The sequence below is a fragment of the Nomascus leucogenys genome, chromosome 8 (assembly GCF_006542625.1).
Source record: "Nomascus leucogenys isolate Asia chromosome 8, Asia_NLE_v1, whole genome shotgun sequence".
Lineage (NCBI taxonomy): Eukaryota > Metazoa > Chordata > Mammalia > Primates > Hylobatidae > Nomascus > Nomascus leucogenys.
The window spans coordinates 103,312,716-103,332,582 of record NC_044388.1 but is presented as its reverse complement, the minus strand read 5'-3'; the positions used below and the strand labels follow the sequence as shown (position 1 = coordinate 103,332,582).

The 19,867-nt window shown below is 52.4% G+C and overlaps 1 protein-coding gene across 9 annotated transcripts in view; it reads right to left on the bottom strand.

The window, feature by feature from the left end:
• Positions 1 to 19,867, bottom strand: part of RALGPS1 (Ral GEF with PH domain and SH3 binding motif 1) — a 300,052-nt gene that overhangs the window by 18,872 nt on the left and 261,313 nt on the right. For 4 of the 9 annotated variants that reach the window (XM_030817832.1, XM_030817833.1, XM_030817834.1 and 1 more), the window contains exons 12-14: positions 9,839 to 9,965; positions 8,302 to 8,459; positions 5,860 to 5,911 (exon numbers count right to left, since the gene is read on the bottom strand). In XM_030817832.1, coding sequence (XP_030673692.1) covers positions 5,860 to 5,911; positions 8,302 to 8,459; positions 9,839 to 9,965 — 337 coding nt within the window. Of the gene's footprint in view, positions 1 to 5,859; positions 5,912 to 6,747; positions 7,267 to 8,301; positions 8,460 to 9,838; positions 9,966 to 19,867 lie in introns of those variants that run through there. The other 5 variants (XM_030817835.1, XM_030817841.1, XM_030817836.1 and 2 more) reach the window with 3 other exon arrangements.

Here is a 19,867-nt window from a genome sequence, read left to right as displayed (position 1 = left end):
ACCTCTTAGAGGGGCGCTTCCACAGTCCAGTGTCATCCTGGAGGCCAGCAGGTGCTGGTAGAAATTTGCCATCACTCCGGTCTATCCCTCCCATGATGACTTAACTGCATTTGAGGAAATTTTTCTTCCCCCTACCCAGCGTTAGACCCCTGGGTTGCTTTCTTGGTGGTAAGTAGTACCTATTGAGGGAAATTCATAAAAGTCTCCAACTCAGGCTGGACACAGTGGCTACTGCCTGTCATCCCAGCACTTTGGGAAGTAAGGGTGGGAGGATCGCTTGAGACCAGCTGGGAAATACAGTCAGCCCCCATCTCTACTGAAAAACGAAAATAAAAAAAATTACCCAGGTATGGTGGCGTGTACCTGTACCCAGCTACTTGGGAGACAGAGACAGCAGGATCGCTTGAGCCTGGGAGATCAAGGCTGCAGTGAGCTATGACAGTGCCACTGCACTCCAGCCTGGAAAACAGAGTGAGACTCTGTCTAAAAAAAAAAAAAAAGTCCCTAAATCAGTTCCTCAGATGTGGTAGCTCCACCTATGTGTTAGATCTTCACTGTGCCTAGCCTCATCACAGGGCTGAGGAATGGAGGCTCAGAGGTACTGAGAGCTGCCCAAGGGCCTGGGAGGATCAGTGGTCCTAACTTCAGGTGCCCCCACATGGCTGGCTGTGCCTTTCACTGTGGAGGTCAACTGAGAACTTCAGAGAACAGGACCTGCCATGGGGCCCAGCTCTCCTGTATGAGACTCTCACAGACACCAAGCCCTGGGCCATCTGTCCCAGCCTGGTGCATGATTCACAGCCCACAGCCTCTTCAGGTCCCAGGTCCTGCCTCGAGGGCTCTCTAGGGTCCTCTTCACTAAATGTCCTGGGCTGCTGCTTAACCATCCCCTCCTCCAGAAGCCACCTCTGGAGGTGGCTGATGCAGGTCACCCTGTTGGATCCTCCCACTGCATCCTGCACAACTGCTTCCCTGACAGGACTTATTTAAGAGTCTGAGCTCTGACCCATTCCCTCACCTCCTCCAGAGCAGGAAGAGGAACGGGCTTTGCTTCAGAGAGGGTTGTGCACCGTACCCCCCAACTCTGCCCCAGCCTCACTTCCCTCACCCACTACAGGGGCCTCCTCTCACCCTGGGCCTTCCGAGGACTCCCTGATCCCCTACTCTTCCCACTACCTGTATTACAGCCTGTGCCTCACATGAGAAGGCCCTTCCACAGAGACAGGTGATTCCGACCAGGGGAGATGGTGGCCAAGGGTTTCGTAATCAACTTTGTGGCACTTTCATACTTCAGTTGTTAAAAACTGATCAGTAATCATTTCTGATTATGTCTTCTTTTATACAGTTAAATGTTAATTGTTTTTCTGGGTAGAAAAGAAACATTTACGCACTGTGGAAAATCTGAAGAATACAGGGAAAATAAACTCACTCAATAAACCTAGAGACCAAAAATACTCAGGATGAGTGAGACTCTATTTTCATATATACATACATGATCGCCGCTACAATCCATTTTGTTTGTCTTTTTAAAAACACCTCATTTAAAATCCTTTAACTCATAGGCTGATATTCTTGTTTTCATCTTAGTGCCAACACTTGCTTTCCAAATCAGGCAGAAAAAGGCATCTGTTATCCATTACTGCTGCTCCTGACTAAACGCTCCCTTCCCTGTTGGTTTCCGAGGGGCCCGAGGATGGTTGGAGATTATCCTGACAAGTCCATAGCCCTCCTCTCCAGGCAACTGATGCCCTGTGGCCGCCTCCCCGCCTCCCTGGGAGAGCAGAGTGTGCTGGGGGACCCCCTTCTCTCCTCGCCCCTACTCTCCCTGGCATGAGGTGAGGAAGACTGCTGACCAGGGACACTAGGTGGAGTCAGAGAAGAGCAGGCCCACCCCTGCCCATAGCTCTCTGGTTCCTGAGGGCCGTGGCCCAGGACCACCACCCTGTCCTCATTCTGGGCCCCGAGGGTAGGGGAGGGTCTTTAAGGCAGCCTGGGAGCTCAGAAGTGACTAACAAACACCTCCCTGCATCTCACTGCCCCTCCCCGGCCCCACAGGCCCTGTGACCTTGCCAAGGCTGACGTGGGTGAGGAGACAGGAGGATGAGGAGCAGAAGAGGGTCCCCTTTGCTCTCTGTACCCTTGTTCCGCAGTCCAGTAGGAACAGGCCCATTCCCACCGAGGGCAGTACAGCAGCACCACAGGCCTCAGTGGGCTCCAGCTCCCATGTGGAAGCTCTTTATGGCCGAACACTTTGGGGATCTACTGGGCATCTGCAGCCTGAACTCCGGCTACTACCCAAAGAGGAGACATCTATGTGTGTAAACTCAGGGAAGGCAAATTCACCAGACGGGCATGCGGGGTCCCACCCCTGGCCAGACAATAGAAACTCCTGCCTGCCTGCTGACAGCGGCATTCTTGGTGATGAAGGTGTGCCCTCAACCCACCAGAGGTGTGTGTGGTGTGGAGGAACTGGCCTGGGGTCTCCCTGTCTTTCCTCTTGGTATCTGGCTCTATTTCTCTTCCTAGCCTGGGCAGGCTTATTACCAGGGCTGAGGGGCAGGGGGCTGGTGGCAATCTTCAAGAGAAGATTGTGGCCCCTACACTTCAGAGCTGTGGGGCGAAATGCTGTCTCCCCCACCACGGCCAGGCCTCTTCCTCTCCTCTCTCACACCCTCATTTCTCTGAGTGGGCCCCAGGCCTCCCCTGCACCCTTGGCTCTGGCTCCACCGCCTCTGTCTGCTCAAGCGGTGTGACCTGCAGAGAAAGCTGTGTTCTTTTTTTTTTTTTTTTTTTTTTTTTTGAGACGGAGTCTTGCTCTGTCGCCCAGGCTGGAGTGCAGTGGCGTGATATCGGCTCACTGCAAGCTCCGCCTCCCGGGTTCACGCCATTCTCCTGCCTCAGCCTCTCCAAGTAGCTGGAACTACAGGCGCCCGCCACCACACCCGGCTAATTTTTTTTTGTATTTTCAGTAGAGACGGGGTTTCACCGTGGTCTCGATCTCCTGACCTCGTGATCCACCCGCCTTGGCCTCCCAAAGTGCTGGGATTACAGGCTTGAGCCACCGTGCCCGGCCGAAAGCTGTGTTCTTATGGCATCTGCAGGGAACAGCTGGTGGGGTCTCCGAGGAGGGGAAGCTCTTTCAGGACAGGTGCTGGCCTCTGGGCCCAGGCAGGCTGACACTCAGCTTCTGAGGAAGAGGGAGTCTGCTCCCCATTAGAGTAGGAGGATTTGGCCTGGGGGAGAGCTGGGGGTGGAGGGAGGACCTGGAGAAGCTAAGCATCGGGCTCATGAAGGTCAGGAATAGAGAAGACCCAGGAAAGGGCATGAAGGTGAGTAACTGAAAGGAAAGAGCCACAGGCAATGAAGATTTTCAAGCTGCAAGAGGTAAATCTTCCCCTCCAACTCTCCCGTGGACTCTCCAGGAAGGTCCAGAATGCTCCGGTACTTTTGCGAGTGTGGATTATTTCAGGGAATGTAAGAGGCAGTGCAGGATGGAGACGGAGGCCGGTAGCCAAGAGGCAGCTGGCATCTGCTCATCAGGACTGCACGGGGCCTGGGTCTTGACTGGAGGAGACATCACAGGCCCACTGGCATCCTCCAAAGCAGGTGGCCTCCTGCTCCCCTCAGCAAGGTGGGGCTGGGCCAAAAGCCATCCTCTGAGGATGAGAAACAGGACATCCTCCCTGCAGGGATGTTTCAAGACTGCTGGAGGCAGAGCCGGGCATCTGTGCCAGCCATGAGACCAGTGCTTGGAAGAGATCCTAAAATCACTTATTGTAGACATTCAGATGGATAGTGATCTAAATGCTATGAAATGCTGTGGCCTACAGTGATCATGACAGCATTGCAAACAGCATCATCTCCCTGGGACAAGGAATTCTCTCTCACCATCCTCCTTCCTAGAAGCTCTAGTCTCAGTCATGAGTACTTAGCAGGAACTGTATCTGCTACACCTTCAGTAACTAGTGTGGTGTCTGGCCGGGAGCAGTTGCTTAACAGCTGCTGAATGGATAACTGAGTGAATGAAGGAATAAGCGAGTGAAAGAATGAATGAATGAATGAACAACAGGTCCAGGTCTAGCTGCTATTCAGGATCTGTGCCTGTTTGCCATTTGATGTCTTCTCATTGGCCTGAGGCCAGGGGAGGTGCTGGCTTGCCTGTAAGCCATCTCCCTCAGGGTGTCCCCAGGAGTCCCCTGACTGATGCTGAGAGTTCTAGAGTCTGCCCTTGTGCCTGTCCGGTTCTCCTCCCCACTGCTGGGGTGGCTTCCAGGGTCAAAGCTACTGGCCCATTTGCCTGAGCAACCCAGATGGGTGGGGAGGGGAAAGAGAGAGCCTCTGAGGGTTGGCATATCGTCACTCCCCCACCAACCCCCATCTTGGGTTTCGCAGGCAGACAGACTGACTGACCAATATGGGACAGTCCCCGTATCTGGCCAAGCTGTAGAGCAGTGATGAAGAGGTGGCTCAGTGGTCAGGAGGCTGTTGGATGTGGCTCAGCTCTGTTCATACCAGAGTGTGGAGCAGGTAAGTCACTTTACCTCTCTGAGCCTTGTTTTCCACATGTATAAAATGGGGACACTATGAATGGCTGTTGTGCAGGAGTGCTGAGGATTTGGTACATCCATGCATGCAAAGCACCAGGACAGTGCTTGGCACAGGCCATGCTCAACCAAGAGCACTGACCAGCAGGCAGCCCCTCTGCCCTGGGAGGAGTTGCTAGGCAGCACTTATCTTCTCTCTGGCCAATTTATGATTATGGGAACTGAGGAGAGAAGCTTTAGCGCCAGAGGAGAAGTGTGTGTGTGTGCATGTATGCATGTGAGTGTTTATGCATGCAAATGTGTGAGAGTGTACACGCATGCATGCATATGTACATGTGTGAGTGTATACACCCACATGTGTGGCAGTGTGGTTATATGAATGTGTACACAAGCACATGTGTGAGCGTTTGCCTGTGTATGTGAGACTGCATGCATAGGTGAGTGCAAGTGTACAGTGTGTGCATGGGTATATGTGAGTGTGTAGGGTGTGTATATGCGAGTGTGCATGTGTATGTGTGTGTGTGTGCCCAGGGCCCTGGATATTGGTGCAAACCTGCCTTTCCTGCACATTCTGTGTCACTGGATGTTTCCCACCTCCCTTCAGACCCTGAGTCGCCATGATGCCCCTGGTGGTGCCATGGCTGTGGGGGCACCCCCTTCACAGCATCCCCTGCCTTCCTAGTGATCACCTGGCGCCTGGCACAGGAAAACACCAGGACATGGAGCTGTGGGATGGGAATTCCTGAGCAAGAGGCCTGGGGCCCTGGCAGACAGGCTCTCCCAGGGAGCCAAACCCTGGGCCGAGGGATCCTCGAGGGAGGCAGAGGGATCCTCGAGGGAGGCAGAGGGATCCTCGAGGGAGGCAGAGGCTGTGGCCACTTCCCTGTCACCAGTGCCTAGCAGGGTGGGGGTCAATAAATACCCAAGGCCTGAGGCCATTAGGGTGCAATATTCTTAGACCCCACCAGGCGGAGCCACATGCCCATCTCAAGAACAAGCCACTTAGGCTTTCGGTTTCAAGAACCCACACTTCAGACCAAATCTACTCCCAGGCCTCCTGCAGCTGTGCTGGAGGAAGAGCCTCCTGGATCAGGGGAGGCATGGGGCTGCTCAGAGCATGGGGGCTGGGGCCCCAACAACCATCCTGCTCTTCCATCCTCCCTCCTAGTCAGCCCTGCCCCGGCCAGGCTGCTGGAGGAGCCACAGCCTCATGGGGTGGGTGGGGCAGGGCCTGTCCCTGCCCGGGGCCTGTCTTTGGCTCCCTCAGCCCTGAGCACCACCCCTGGGAGGGAGGCCATGCTGAGGCCACACTCACCTTTCCAGCCCTGAAGACATCTCTTCACTAAACTCTGAGCTCTCACTACTGCCTGGAAAAGGAACACAGGTCAATGAGCACAACGGCTTCACAGAAGAGGGGCCTGTTCTGGGTCACGGGGCCCAGGCCCCTGAGCTCACAGAAGTGCCACAGAAACTGCTTCCTGACATTGGGAGCCTCAACATACTCGAGTTTTTGCTGCGAGTTCTAACTCTGCTCTGGGAGGGTCAAAGAACCACCCCATCCCACTGTTCCAGGCAGGTCCTCTGCTACCTTTCCACTGCCCCCGGGGGCCGCAACTAACTGCCCACTGGCCCACTGGGGTCTGGGTCCTCAGGCTTTCTTCTGGGCCTGACCTGGCTCCACCACTGCCTCCCTTCTGGCCCAAGGGAAGCCAGGACTAGAGCAGGCCTCACCTGGTGAGGCCAAATGAGCACCTCTTCCTCTTCCCCAAGGGTCAGGGCTTGACTAGACGCTGGTCACAGTGCAGCTACCTGGCATTAGACAGAAGCCTCAAGGGAAAGCCCCTGCAGACCCCTGGCCAGTGGGGTCACAGAGAGGGGCTGGGTCCCACAGCTTTGCTACCTATTCCTCCTTTAGGCCTGTCCCTCTGGGCTGAATGGGCGACCCTGCTTCTCCCGGGCTCTCTAAGCCCTCTTGAAGGAGAGATTTTCTCCTCTCACCCAAGCATCCATGTGCAATGCTTCTGGAGCATCTCTCAGACCTCAGAGGCTCTGAGGTTTAGTGCTCTTTGCCTGAAAGAGCACCAAGGCCGAGCACTGGGAAAGGGAGAGGGAGGAGATCCCAGGCCCCTTGGCATCTGTCTTAGTAATGGCCCTCATCACAGAGGGGAGGACCAGCCCAGCTCCTAACAGGGCACATGCACACATGGCCACTTAATCAGGGCTTTTGGCCCCAAACAGAAACACAGTTTCAATTCCCCAACTTGAGGAGCCGGGAACCAAACAACCTTAGGATCTCCCGTCTGGACGTTGGACAGCTCTGCATCTGACTCCGTTTTCTGTCTCAGGAATAGCAAGGCACGGACTCAGGCACAGCTCAGAAAGTTTTCTGGATATAAAACAGCTGTTTTGCCGCCCAGCTAAGTGCTGTTGGGCCGGCATTTCCCAGAGGGCATTCCTCAGAACCCAGGTCCCATTGGACACTCCGAGGAAGAGGGTCCCATGACCAAAGAATGTGGACACTGTGGACTCTGATGCCTTCTTAGAGGACTCCCACCCACCAGCACAGCTTCGCCTCTGGGAAGAAACCTGCACACCTTTGCTCAACCCAGCCTTTCCCCATGCATGACCTGGAACTCTTCTCCCAAGGCACACCTCGGAACCCTGGACACATTGTCCTGAGCCGTTGTATAACCCTGACTGGCTCCAAACAGGATGACCTCCTCTGAGGACAGAGGCAGACACAGAACATGCTTGTTAGACTTCCAGGGCATGGGAGATGGCGACCCCTGGACTGATATTGCCCATGCCCTCTGAGACTGACTAGCTTTCACAGAGACGTGGGAATGATTCCTGCCTGTTTCTCCTGTGCCCTCCCGCCCCCCACCCCCATGCTCTGGGCCCTCTGCCCTGCAGTCCTCACAAGATCAACTCCCAGCTCAGCAACTGGTCTAACCACCAGCCATGGGAGGACTCCCTGCTAAGGGAAGCCGACAGACACACAGACACACAGACCACAAAGGCATAGGCAAACTGAAAGGCAACAGGCATCAGAGCGCACTGGCCTGATGGCCGTTAATAACAGGGTGGTGCCCACCTGTCCTCAGCTGACCTGGACACTGCAGGGGTACGGACTTAAAACCAGAGCTCAACACCAGCCTGAGTCCTAATGTCAAGTTCTTCCTATCCTAGCCTCAGCAGCACAATTTCTGTCTGTTCTGTTGCCATAAGCACCATGTCTGGCTGACGCTCAGTGATACAATTTCATCCCTGAACATCAATTTTTCATCCTCCCTCCTTCTAGCTTCCCATTGTGAAGACAAGTAGGCAGTGAGAACCCAGTGGCCACCCAGCTACCCTCCCTGGCAGCCTCTCCTGCTTTGCCCTGCAGGGCCCTGTGGGTCATCATCCCTCAGGGACAGAAGCCTGACTGTGGTCCAGTCTGGTCTGGGGAGCTGCCAGCCAATGGCAGCTGGTGACAGGCATGTATTTGGCTGCTTTTTCTACCTGCCTGCCATGCCACCAGCAGGATGAGGACAGATCCAGGGCTCTTCATGAAGCCCACGAGGCTAGGAGACAAGGGTTTCCCTGGCTCTGGGTGATTCCTGCAGGCAGCCACCTCTGCAGGGAGGTGAGGGGCCACTGGGTCCCCCAGAATGATAGCGCCACTGGGCATGGCACAGTGACACAGAGACAGACATGGAGCACACGCTGGGCCTACAGCCCACCAGCCTATCATATGCAGGCCGGAGACGCTTACCTAGGGAGAGTCCATTGGTGACAGCAGAGGAGGAGGTCAGGGCCAGGCCCCTTCGGGGGCTGCGGGACTCTAGGACACTGTCGTCCAGTAGGTGCCTTGCTTTCTCCGATGGGAATGTCGCACTTTTACTCTCAACTACACTCAACTGACACATCATACTGGAAAATGGAAAGGAAGAAAGAAGGCAAAGCTCCTTATCTATGGAGTGACAGTGGTTACACCTGCCTGGGGCCGGAGCAGATGGTGCAGCTGCAGGAAAAAGGCCTCCACTCAGAGCCATGATACAGCCCAGGCTCTGTCCTCTCTCACGCCATGACCTTGGGCAAGTCACATCCTTTCTCTGAGCCTCAGTTTCTCCATCCATCCGATGGGGATAACGATACTTGCCCTGCCCGTCTCCCAGGTGGCTATAAGGCTCGAGTGAGCAGATGCTGCTTGTGAGTGATGAGGCTGCACAGGTGAGCAGCAGTGGGCCTGAGGCCAGGATGTCTGCTCCTAGAGTCACACGCACCGAGTCCAGACCCTTGCTCCAATGTTTTTCCACCATTGCAAGGAATTTCACCTTGTTGAACCTCATTAGACTCATTCTCAAAATATGTAATAACAGCACCCACATCAGAGGCCTGCATGGGGACTCAGGGAGATCATGCTTGACAGGCATATGCAGAGTGTCTAGCACAGAGGGCTGCTTAACACTCAAAGAGCGACTCTTTCTCCTCCAGCCTTGGAGCTCCTCCAGGGCCTGCCTGGGCTGGGCTGAGGCTTGTACCTTGGAAGTGGTAGGTAGGTAGGTAGAAAGGAAGGAAGGAGGAAGGGAGGGAGGGAGGAAAGGAAGGGAGGAAGGAAGGAAAGAAGGAAGGAAGGAAGGAAGGAAGGAGGGAAGGAAGGAAGGAGGGAAGGAAGGAAGGAGGGAAGGAGGGAAGGAGGGAGGGAGGGAGGGAAGGAAAGAAGGAAGGAAGGAAGGAAGGAAGGAAGGAAGGAAGGAAGGAAGGAAGGAAGGGACTCATCTGTTCGGAAGCCTGTACCTAATGCCCTGGAGACACAGGCATAGTTGCCCTAGCCATGCCGAGGGCTCACGCATGTCCCCCAGCTATGGGCCTCGCAGGGCTGATGAGCCAGCAGGTTCACTGCTCTGTAGGCAGATGCCATGAGAAACTGAACACTGCCCTGGATGACAGTCACTGGTGTCCACTGGACTTTGGGGTTTTCCATGAGTCATTAACTGGGCTTGGGCAAATTCTCTGGAATGCCACTGCTACTTCCCTGCCCTTCCCTGCACCCTTCCTCCATCAGCTGCTGAGCCTGAGACACCTATCGGTGTTGTGGAGTCAGTGCTGCCACAGTGCCCCTCAGCTCTTCCCAAGCTCACACCAGCCTCAGGAAAGCGCACTGGCCAGGATTCCAAGAGCTTTCATCAGCAACTCCCAGAACAGGGCAGAGGAGGGACCCAGCCAGCAAGGGTTTTCCCTGCACTGTGCCCAGGCCCATGTGCAGGACGGTCTGAAGCCCGGCGGGGAGGGCTTGCTCAGTCACCCACTTGTTGCCTAGGCTGTGGCTCTTCCTGTGTCTGGGGACTGGAGGTGTGGGGAGGCTGCCAGCAACAGATGTATCAGGACATGTGGGCCTCCGGCTGAACCTCGCAGAACCGGAGCCAGCAGAGGGACCTGCAAACAGAGCAGAGAGAGCAACAATGGGGGTTATGATGGGAGGGTGAGGGGCTGCGCAGGCTGGGTTGGGGTGTGGAGGTGGGCCCTGGGTTTGAAGTAACAGCAACTGGCCCAGCTGTCACAGGTGGGGCAAGGTTCATATGAGCCCTGCAGCTTCCTACTCATTAGATATTGATCCTTCACTCTCCATATAGTAATTGACTTCCAAGGCTGATAATCAAGTCTCAGGATGGTCAATGTCCTGCTGTCCTGGACGAAGGGAGGGCACCATGGATGGACATGGGGATAAGCAGCCTAGTCTTGGCCCTGCTTCACCATGGCATGACTTATCCAAGGACACCCAGCTGGTGAACGACAGAGGTGAGACTTCAAAGTATGTCTTCTAGGCTGGATGTGGTGGCTCATGCCTGCAATCCCAGCAGTTCGGGAGGCCGAGGCAGGTGGATCACCTGAGGTCAGGCATTCGAAACCAGCCTGGCCAACATGGTGAAACCCCATCTCTACTAAAAATACAAAAATCAGCCGGGCATGGTGGCACACGCCTGTAATCCCAGTTACTCGGGAGGCTGAGGCAGAAGAATCGCTTGAATCCGGGGGGTGGAGGTTGCAGTGAGCCAAGATTGTGCCACTGTACTCCAGCCTGGGTGACAGAGTGAGACTTCGTCTCCAAAGAAAAAAGTGTGTTTTCTAACACCAAGTCCATTCCCTTACCCCTGAGCTCTTACACAGCCACTTTCTGGTCTCTATGTACTCATTAAACAAAACGGGGCAAGAGCACAGCTAGACAGATAGGGTTCAGATCTTAGGTCTTTCGTTTGCTACCTGGGATCATGGATAGGTTACTGAACTTATCCCTTGAGCCGCAGTTTCCTCGTCTGAAAAGTGGGAATAATTCAACTCACCTTGCAGGTGGTCAGAAGAAGTCCATGAGGTAATGTACGCAGACTTTCATAGTTGGCCCTCATACTTAATTTATTATTACCGTGTCCTTCTCAACCCAGTCATGGGGCTAACAGGTCACCAGAGCCAGGGAGTTAGGGGTGCAAACCTCACTGTGCACAATACACAGAGACTGAGGCCAAATCCTTCATGCTGGCCATGTCTTCAGCTATGTCTGGAGGAATGTGACCCTGGCCACTGTGGCACTCTTTAGTTTCTGTGGCTTGGGAAGGGAGGTCTTTAAGGGAGGCGACTTCAGAGGCTCGCCTAGCTCTGGCTATCTGGGCCAGGCACTGAGGGTGGGAACCAGTGACTCTACAAAGGGGCTCAGCTGCTTCCTGCAGAGCACATCAAATGCAGAGCAGATCAAGGGGGTGGCTGCCTGGCCATGGCTGGAGAACTTTCCTGGGGGGGCCCATAAAGCCCAAGCCCACCCAGAGCTCCAGGTCCTCCAACACAAGGCCCTACAGACCCACCAGTGGCCTACAGGTTCCCATGTCCTCCAGCCTGCTTGGGTCATCTTAATGTCCAAAACAATGACCCACACTCCCAGCCCGTATACCATGGGAAGTCTGGCCCATCTGGCATTTTGGCAGATTCAGGAGGCAAGGGCACTTGCATTATCTCCAGTTCTGAACTCCTGCTGCCAGCTGAGTGCTCACTTCCCACGAGTTGTCTCCTCTACTGTCCCCCCTCCTTCCCAACCCCACTGTGCACAGGCACCTTCTTCATCCGCCCCCCACCAATCCCTTTATTAGGCCTTAGCCAACTTTCTTATTCTCAGTAACATTCCAAAATGTCACTTCTTTCCTTAGTGCCCCTGGGCAACTCCAAGACCCCAACCCTTTCAAATGCTGCCACTCTTTACTTCAGTGACAACACTGGTTGTCAGGTGGGATCTCTCTCACAGCCACCCTTGCGGTGGCCATGCACACCTCCATTCACACTGGCCTTCCCGCCAGGCCGGGGCCCTTCTCTTCTCTCAGGTCCTACCCGTCTCCTCTGAGAATTCACTGCCTCACCTTCCCCTTCTCGCTCTGGCTCCTTCCCCCAGTCTACAGGCAAGCTGTAGTCTCTCTTTTCCTGTAAGCCAAGGTCCTTCACTGGATCTTTTCCCAGCAAATGGAGGTCTGTGCTCCTCCAGTCACTCAGCTCTGACTTCTGTACCTAACAACACGTCTACTGACCTCCTTCTTGCCAAATCAATGAAGGTTTGTCAGCCTCCTCCCAGAGCCCTTGGCACCTGGTGCTCGGGGTCACTCCTTCCTTGGTGGGCGCTATGCCACACTCTCCTGCTTCTCCCTGTGCCTCTTCAATCACTGTCACCACCTCCTCCGTGAGCTCCTCCTCTTCCTTGAACACCCCTCTTGCTTAAGTTGTCCACATAGGCCTCCCTCTTTGGCTCCTGTTTTTTATTTGATTGGATAGCTGATGACTCTTAAATCTTGACTATAGTCCTCTTTTCTTTTCTTTTTTTTTTTTTGACACAGGGTCTGGCCCTGTCACCCAGGATGGAGCGCAGTGATGCCATGATGGCTCACTGCAGCCTCGACCTCCCCGGCTCACCAGCTCAAGCAACCCTCTCAGCTCAGCCTCCTGAGTAGCTGGGACCACAGGAGGGTGCCACCAGGCCTGGTCCAGACCTCTTTTCTGAGCCTGAGACCCATATATCCACCTCTTGGCACTATTCCTCCATCTGCCCTTTCCTAAGATGCAACAAGTGCAGCACAGCTGAGGCTAAGCCTGCAACTCCTTCTCCTGTTTCCAGCCTTGGCTGGAGGCACTGTGGGTTACCCAGTCGCCTGGCCTGGAATGGGAGCCCGCCCTCGGCTCCTCCCACACGGCAACTTGCCTCTTCTCTCCTCCCTTTCCCTCCTCACTTGCTGCACAGTCACCATGGCCTCCAGACTCTGCACAGCCCCTCCCTGCCCACCTCTCTTGTCACTGACTGGTCTGGGCCCCCACATTTTATTGTCTTCCTGCCTCCAGTCTGATCTTCTAAAATCTAACCCAAGCACAGCTTCACAAGTATTTGAAAAACGTGAAGCTAACCATGTCACCGCCTTGCTTGAAATCATCCATGACATGGTGTTCAAAGTTCTTCCTGACCTGGCCATTTAAGCCGATCTTAAAATCCCGATGGAGGCCGGGCGCGGTGGCTCACGCCTGTAATCCCAGCACTTTGGGAGGCCGAGGTGGGCAGATCACAAGGTCAGGAGATCAAGACCATCCTGGCTAACATGGTGAAACTCCGTCTCTACTAAAAATACAAAAAATTAGCTGGGCATGGTGGCAGGTGCCTGTAGTCCCAGCTACTCGGGAGGCTGAGGTGGGAGAATGGCATGAACCCGGGAGGCGGAGCTTGCAGTGAGCCGAGATCGTGCCACTGCACTCCAGCCTGGGCAACAGAGTGAGACTCCATCTCAAAAAAAAAAAAAAAAAAATCCTGATGGAAAAGAAAAGGGGCAAAGTAGACAAGACTATTCTGAAGAAAAACAGTGCAAGACTTGCCCTACTGGATGGCAGAACAAAACCTAAAGCAGTAGTATTCAAAGAGTGTGGTATTGGGCACGGATGCAGACACAGTTCAGTGAATACAAAGTGAGAGCCCGACCTGCTTCCTGATGGTGGCAGCATTACCAGTCAGTGGGGAAAGGAGGAACTTTTCAGGATGAGGGGCAAAACCACTGGGTTCCATGTGGAAAAAGACAAAATTAGAGTCCTGCCTTATGTTAAGCAAGTGGATTAATGTCACAAATGTGAAAAGCAAAACTACTGGGAAAAAAATAGGAGACAATCATTATAATCTTGGGGAACAGGAAGAAAGAAAAAACACAAATCCTAAAGGAAAAGATGAATAAATCTGACAACATTTCAATGTCTGTACCAAAACAACCGACCAAAAACGACATCAAAATCAGTGTTAAAAGGCGAATCATAGTCTGGGAGAAGGTATGTGTCACCCCTAAACCAACACACGATTAGCTTTCAGATATACAGAGAATTTCAAATATCTGTAAGAAAGGACAAACCACACAGAGACAACAAGCAAAAGACATGAAAGGCAAATTCAAGGAACAGAGTCTCCAAATGGCCAGTAACAATAAGGAAAGACGCTTAACCCCACTGGTAATAATGGAAATGCAAATGAGAGTAAAAGGAGACATCTTTTTATTACAACAGATGGTAAAAAAAAATTTAGCCTGATAATGTATTGCACTGGCAAAGGTGGAGGAACAGGAACTCTAGTTCGGGGCTTATATGAAGGTAAAATATTTGGAAAGCAATGAGCAATGCTGAATAAAGGAAGATGCCCTGCCTTTTATATCTGGTGATTCTAATTTAGGTTTTTACTCTAGAGAAACTCTTGCATATGTACACGAGGAGCCACATATACAAGGATGCTCAAAGTAGCATTGTGCGTCATTGCAAAAAAGCAGAAACAAGCTACATGCCAATCAGTAGGCAAATAGATAAATGAGCTGTGGTTTATTTACTCAACAAATTCTACAAAGAGAAGAAACTGCATCTACAGGTATCAATATAGACAAATTGTAAAAACTTATGTTTCAGCCTGGGCAACATAGTGAAACCCCGTCTCTAAAAAAAAATACAAAACCTAGTCCAGCATGGTGGTGTGCACCTGCAGTCCCAGCTACTCAGGAGACTGAGGTGGGAGAACTGCTTGAACCCAGGAGGTGGAGGTTGCAGTAAGCTGATATCATGCCACTGCACTCCAGCCTGGGCAACTGAGACCCGTCTCAAAAAACAAACAAACAAAACCCAAAACTTATGTTAAGTGGAGAGAGTAAGTTGCAAAAGAATGTTTATGGCATTATGCCACTTAGGTCAAATTTTTAAAAACACACAAAACAACAGTATATATGTTTACACACAAGTATATATGCAGTAAAATGCAAAACCTGCACAAAAATAATGTAAATCAGCACAGCAGTTATCCGTAGGGAGGAAAGGGAAATGAGGCAGGATGGGGGTGACAGGCCTTCCTTCCATGTGTAGTATTATTACTTAAAGAAATATGTGGTGAACCTGGCAAAACGTTAACTGCTGTTAAATACGGATAGTGAGGACAATGGGTATTCTCTATGCATTAACTATTTCATTATTTAAAGTGAGACTACTTTAAAAATAGTGGCCACCTACTCTGTGCCAGGTGCTGTGCTGGAATCTCCATCTGCCCCTCCAGATTTGTCCTCCACCCTTCTCCACTCTGTGCCATGGACCAGGGGGCTGCATATGGGGCTAGGTCAATAGGCTCCCTGGCCCCCTCTGGCTCCTCACTGGGTTAGGCTGACGGGGAGCAGGCTGAGGCACTGCCTCCTCTGGCTCTCTCCCTGCGGGGTCACTCCTGAGAGGTGGCAGTCTATTTCTAACCCTGGGGTACTGAGCTGTCCTTTGGGGTCCCCACATTCTGCCCACATCTTTGTCAACAGTCCCATTCTGAAACTCTCCTCCAACCACCCAACTTGAGTGTGTCATTTGTGTCTGCCTTGACCCTGTAGTGCCTTCACATTTAATCCACACAGCACTCCTCTGAGGTATTATTAGCTTAAACTTGCAAGTGAAGTAGTAGAAGCTCAGTGGGTAGGCACCAAGCATGCATCCAGGACCTGGCTGGCGATGGGGTTAGGTTCAAGTCTAGGCCTTGTGGGTGCACGAAGCAGACACCTGGGACCACCTGCCCAGCACCTTCTCAGGAAGCACGTTCTCCTCCCACTGATGGAGACAGGGGAGGCAATGCCAGTCCAAAGCGGCCTCGCCTCTGGCCCCAGCTGATGGGTCTACGAGTGGATACCCTCCCCAGGATTTTTGGATTTGAGCCTAGAAAGCATTTGAGGACAATCTCTGTTTGATGAATGAGAAATAAAACCTAGATACTAAGGATGGCCATGTTTCCCTGCTTGTGGTGAGGGAATCTGATTTGTGGTGACAGAAAAAGAAAGTAACCTCACTGAGTGAGGCCACAAAGCAAGGTGGAAGAGAGCTCTGTTTCAGTTGTTCCTGACACCCAGTGTATCCTTGGCCTGGCTGTTCAGCCCTCCCTGGATTCTGTGAGCCAATGGGTCCTTTTTTTTTTTTTTTTTTTTTTTTTTTTTGAGACAGTCTTGCTCTGTCGCCCAGGCTGGAGTGCAGTGGTGCCATCTTGGCTCACTGCAACGTCCACCTCCTGCATTCAAGTGATTCTCATGCCTTAACCTCCCAAGCAGCTGGGATTACAGGCGTACGCCACAATGCCTGGCTAAATTTTTTTTTTTTTTTTTTTGTACTTTTAGTAGAGACGGGGTTTTTTAGTCTTTTAGTAGAGACGGGGTTTTGCGACCATGTTGGCCAGGCTGGTCTCATGCTCCCGGCCCAAAGTGATCCACTGATCTCCGGCTCCCAAAGTGCTGGAATTGTAGGCATGAGCCACTGCAACCAGCCCAATGGGTCCTCTTTTGGTTGAAGTCAGCCAGTCTGTCTTTGTTGCTGCAGTTCAAAGAACCTTAACAAAGAGACCCCACCACCCAACACTGCCTCTCGGCGCAGCTGCCTAAATAAACTAGCCTGGTGGCAGGAGAGAGGAGAGGCTCTCTGAGGCCCCAGTTCCTGCTTTCAGATGGCATCTCAAGAACAGGATCTGACAGACCAATCCACCGTAATGGAAATGGAGAGGCATGACTCTAAAGGAAAGGTTTGTGGTCTAGACTTCACAAACCCAGGAGAGGTGTATAGAGGACTGAAAGTGCAGCTAAGCTTTTGTATCTGTGCATTTTCCCCGCAAGGGGTTCCATGTGGTCATCAGCTTCTTTGAGGCTCAGGCGGATCATGAGGTCAGGAGTTTGAGACCAGCCTGGCCAATATGGTGAAACCCTGTCTCTACTAAAAAATACAAAAAATTAGCCGGGTGTGGCAGGGGGCACCTATAGTCCCAGCTACTCAGGAGGCTGAGGCAGGAGAATCACTTGAACCCGGGAGGCGGAGGTTGCAGTGAGCCGAGATCGCGCCACTGCACTCCAGCCTGGGCAACAGAGTGAGACTCCGTCTCAAAAAAAAAAAAAAAAGAGGCTCTAATTCTTAACCAAAGAATATATCAGAACCATCTGGAGACAGTGTTAAAAATGGAGTTTCTTGGGCCACCCCTGGAGGTTGAGTCTGTGGGCCACAGGTGGGTCTGGACATTGCAGTCAGCCAAAGCTCTCCAGGTGATTCTGCTGTGCACCCTGGGGGAAGAAACTCTGCTCAAAGCACTGCAATACAGGCAGGCTCTGTTCCGAAGGAAACATCTCGTGCAGTTGTTCCAGAGAGGAAAAGGAAGAATGAAAACCATCCTGCTTTGTTTTGGTTCTGCACATATTGCTCAAGAAACGAATCCATGTAGAGGGTGGATCTTGTCCTTGTTTATCAGCAGCCGTGTGTGAGGGATTACAGTCTCACTGCCTGAGTCACTCTGGCTCCCACCCTGCCTCAGAAAAGTGTTTTCTAAAGGTCAAACTGCATTGCTCCTCCCTTGTGGTTTGGAGTGGAACCCAAGGCTACCTGGTGTTGTGGTAGTAATAATAATGATGATAATTATAATCTAATGTGATGCGCCCGGCGCTATGCTCTGTACCTGTGCCACAAGACTTGAGGTGGAAAGTCTAAGTAGCCCCATTTTACAGATCAGAAAGTGGGGCTTACAGAGCTACAGCACGCTGGAGGCAGGACTTGATCCCAGGTGTGTGGCACTCTTGTGGTGGCTGGGGAGGAAGGCTAGCTGTTCACAGGTCAGGCGCTGGTCAGAACATGAGCAAGGGGGAACACGATGGCCATATCTGAAGTGATCTAGTAAACAGGAGACATTTCCTCCAGGAAATCTGTAGTGGGTAAGACCCAGTTACTACCCTTGAGGAAAGGAAGGTGATGGGAACTAGCATCTATTATGCGCTGTGTGCCAGACTTGAGTCCTGTTCTTTGACTCCTATGAGGTTAGTAACTTTTATCATGGCCATTTTAAAGGAAGGCTCAGAGGCATTCTGCAGTCACACAGCTGGAGGGGTGCAGTGAGATGCAGAGGCTCCAAGTCTCTTCTGGTAACTTCTTCGGCCCTTCCTGCTCACTCCTGCCTGACTCTTTTTCCTGTCTATCTCCATGTGTTTCCTGCCTCTAGCTCCGATTCCCATGCCCAGTCTCTCCCAAACCCACTGGACTTGCCCTTGATCTCTTCCATTCAATTCTTGACTCTCCCTCCAGGACTAGGCCTGGATCTGCCGCCTCTTCTTTCGGCTGTGGATGGCCCTGGGAGGCACGCCTGGCCTCAGATGCCCCTTGACCCAACTGGAGGAAGGGTGGGGGGCCCAGCAGAAGAGCCTGCAGCCTCCCTGGGCACCGTTTCAAAGCTGATGCTGCTCTCCCTGCTCTGGGTCTCAGCTCCTCCCCTCTTCTGCATTGTTGACCAACAGCCTGGGTCTGACACGGAAGCAGAAGAATTCCCATTCAACTGGGCCCCAGGGATGGGGGGCCTCTCTGCCAGTAAATGACACCCTCTGCTACTGAAAGGCCTCATGTTTTTGCCCTGCCAAGCCTGGGGTGGCCACCACGTGACAGCACCAGGGACACGTGTCTTCTGGGACTGCTTGTGAGCTGGGTGGCTGGCAAGTTTGTTTCTCCATGTCCTGGGGCAGGGGCAAGGGTGTGGGTGGTCATAATGCACCAGGGCTCTGGGCTGGCTGAGCAGAGTGCAGTTCCTGCTGCCAGCCCCGATATGGCACGGACAGCTGGAAAAACTGACCATGTGGCTTGACTATCTCAGAGGATTGCTCCATTTTTCCTCAGCATAATTTTTCCATGAATAATCTTTAAAGCTCTTTAAGTGGCTGTTTCTTTAGCAGTTTTATTGGAACATATGAGAACTGACAGTCTCTGTGGGGAACGAGATATCATGTTGAAAAAAAATCTGGTTTTCATTACATTTCTTTCAAGAAAGCAACAGGCTGCCCAACAGACCACTCATTGATTGGAAGAGAAAGGAGCCCAGAGCCTCCTAACAACAGCCTTGGAGCGGACAGGATGATGAACAGTGATGGCAAAGACTCAGGATCTGAAGGCAGACAGGCCTGGTCCCCCACCTGTGTCTGCCACTTGCAGGCTGAGTGACCTTGGGCAAGTCACCTCACACCTCTGAACCTGAATTCTACATCTGCAAAACAGGAATGGTGACCCTGACTGACAGCTTCCCTGTGAGGAGTAAGCCATACAGCATCCCTCCCTCCTTCACGTGACAAACTTTTCCTGAGCCCTGACCTTGGGGGCAGGAGCTGGAGATACTACACTGGATTAGAAAGATGAGTTTCCAGTCAAGTGTGGGAGAGAGAAGTAGCCAAGTAATTACACCAAGAGAGACATCTATTTTTACATGAGAATAATAGCAATAATAAACACGGTAAAGGCAACAACTACACCAGTAGTATAACTACAACAATAATCATGGTAATAATGACAGCAGCTAACATTTACTGAGCATCTACAAGGTGCCAGGAACTGTGATAAATGCTTTGTACACCTGATCTTATTTAAGCCTCACATTAACACTGCCATGCAAGTACTGTTGCTATCTCACTTTTAGGATGTAGAACCTGACGGGGGAAGAGTTCAGGAACTTGCCCGGTTGAGCAGCCAGTGAACGGGACAGCCCTCAGCACGGTGCATGTGAGAACACAGAGGGGACCCCTGGAGGGCCTGATGTCCAGGTGGGTGCTAGAGCTCCAGCAGGAGCAGTGATGGATGCAGACAGAATAGCATGTGCACAGACTCGGGGTGACAGAGAGCAAGGCCTTTGAAGAAGCCTGGAGTTCAATGAGGGGAAAGTGTAGAGATTTTTAGGAAGGGGCACTGATGCATTCAGATGTGTACCCTAGAAAGTTTGCTTTGGTTGGAGAGCAACCAGATGTGGCTAAGACTTGACACCACAGGCTGGGGGTATG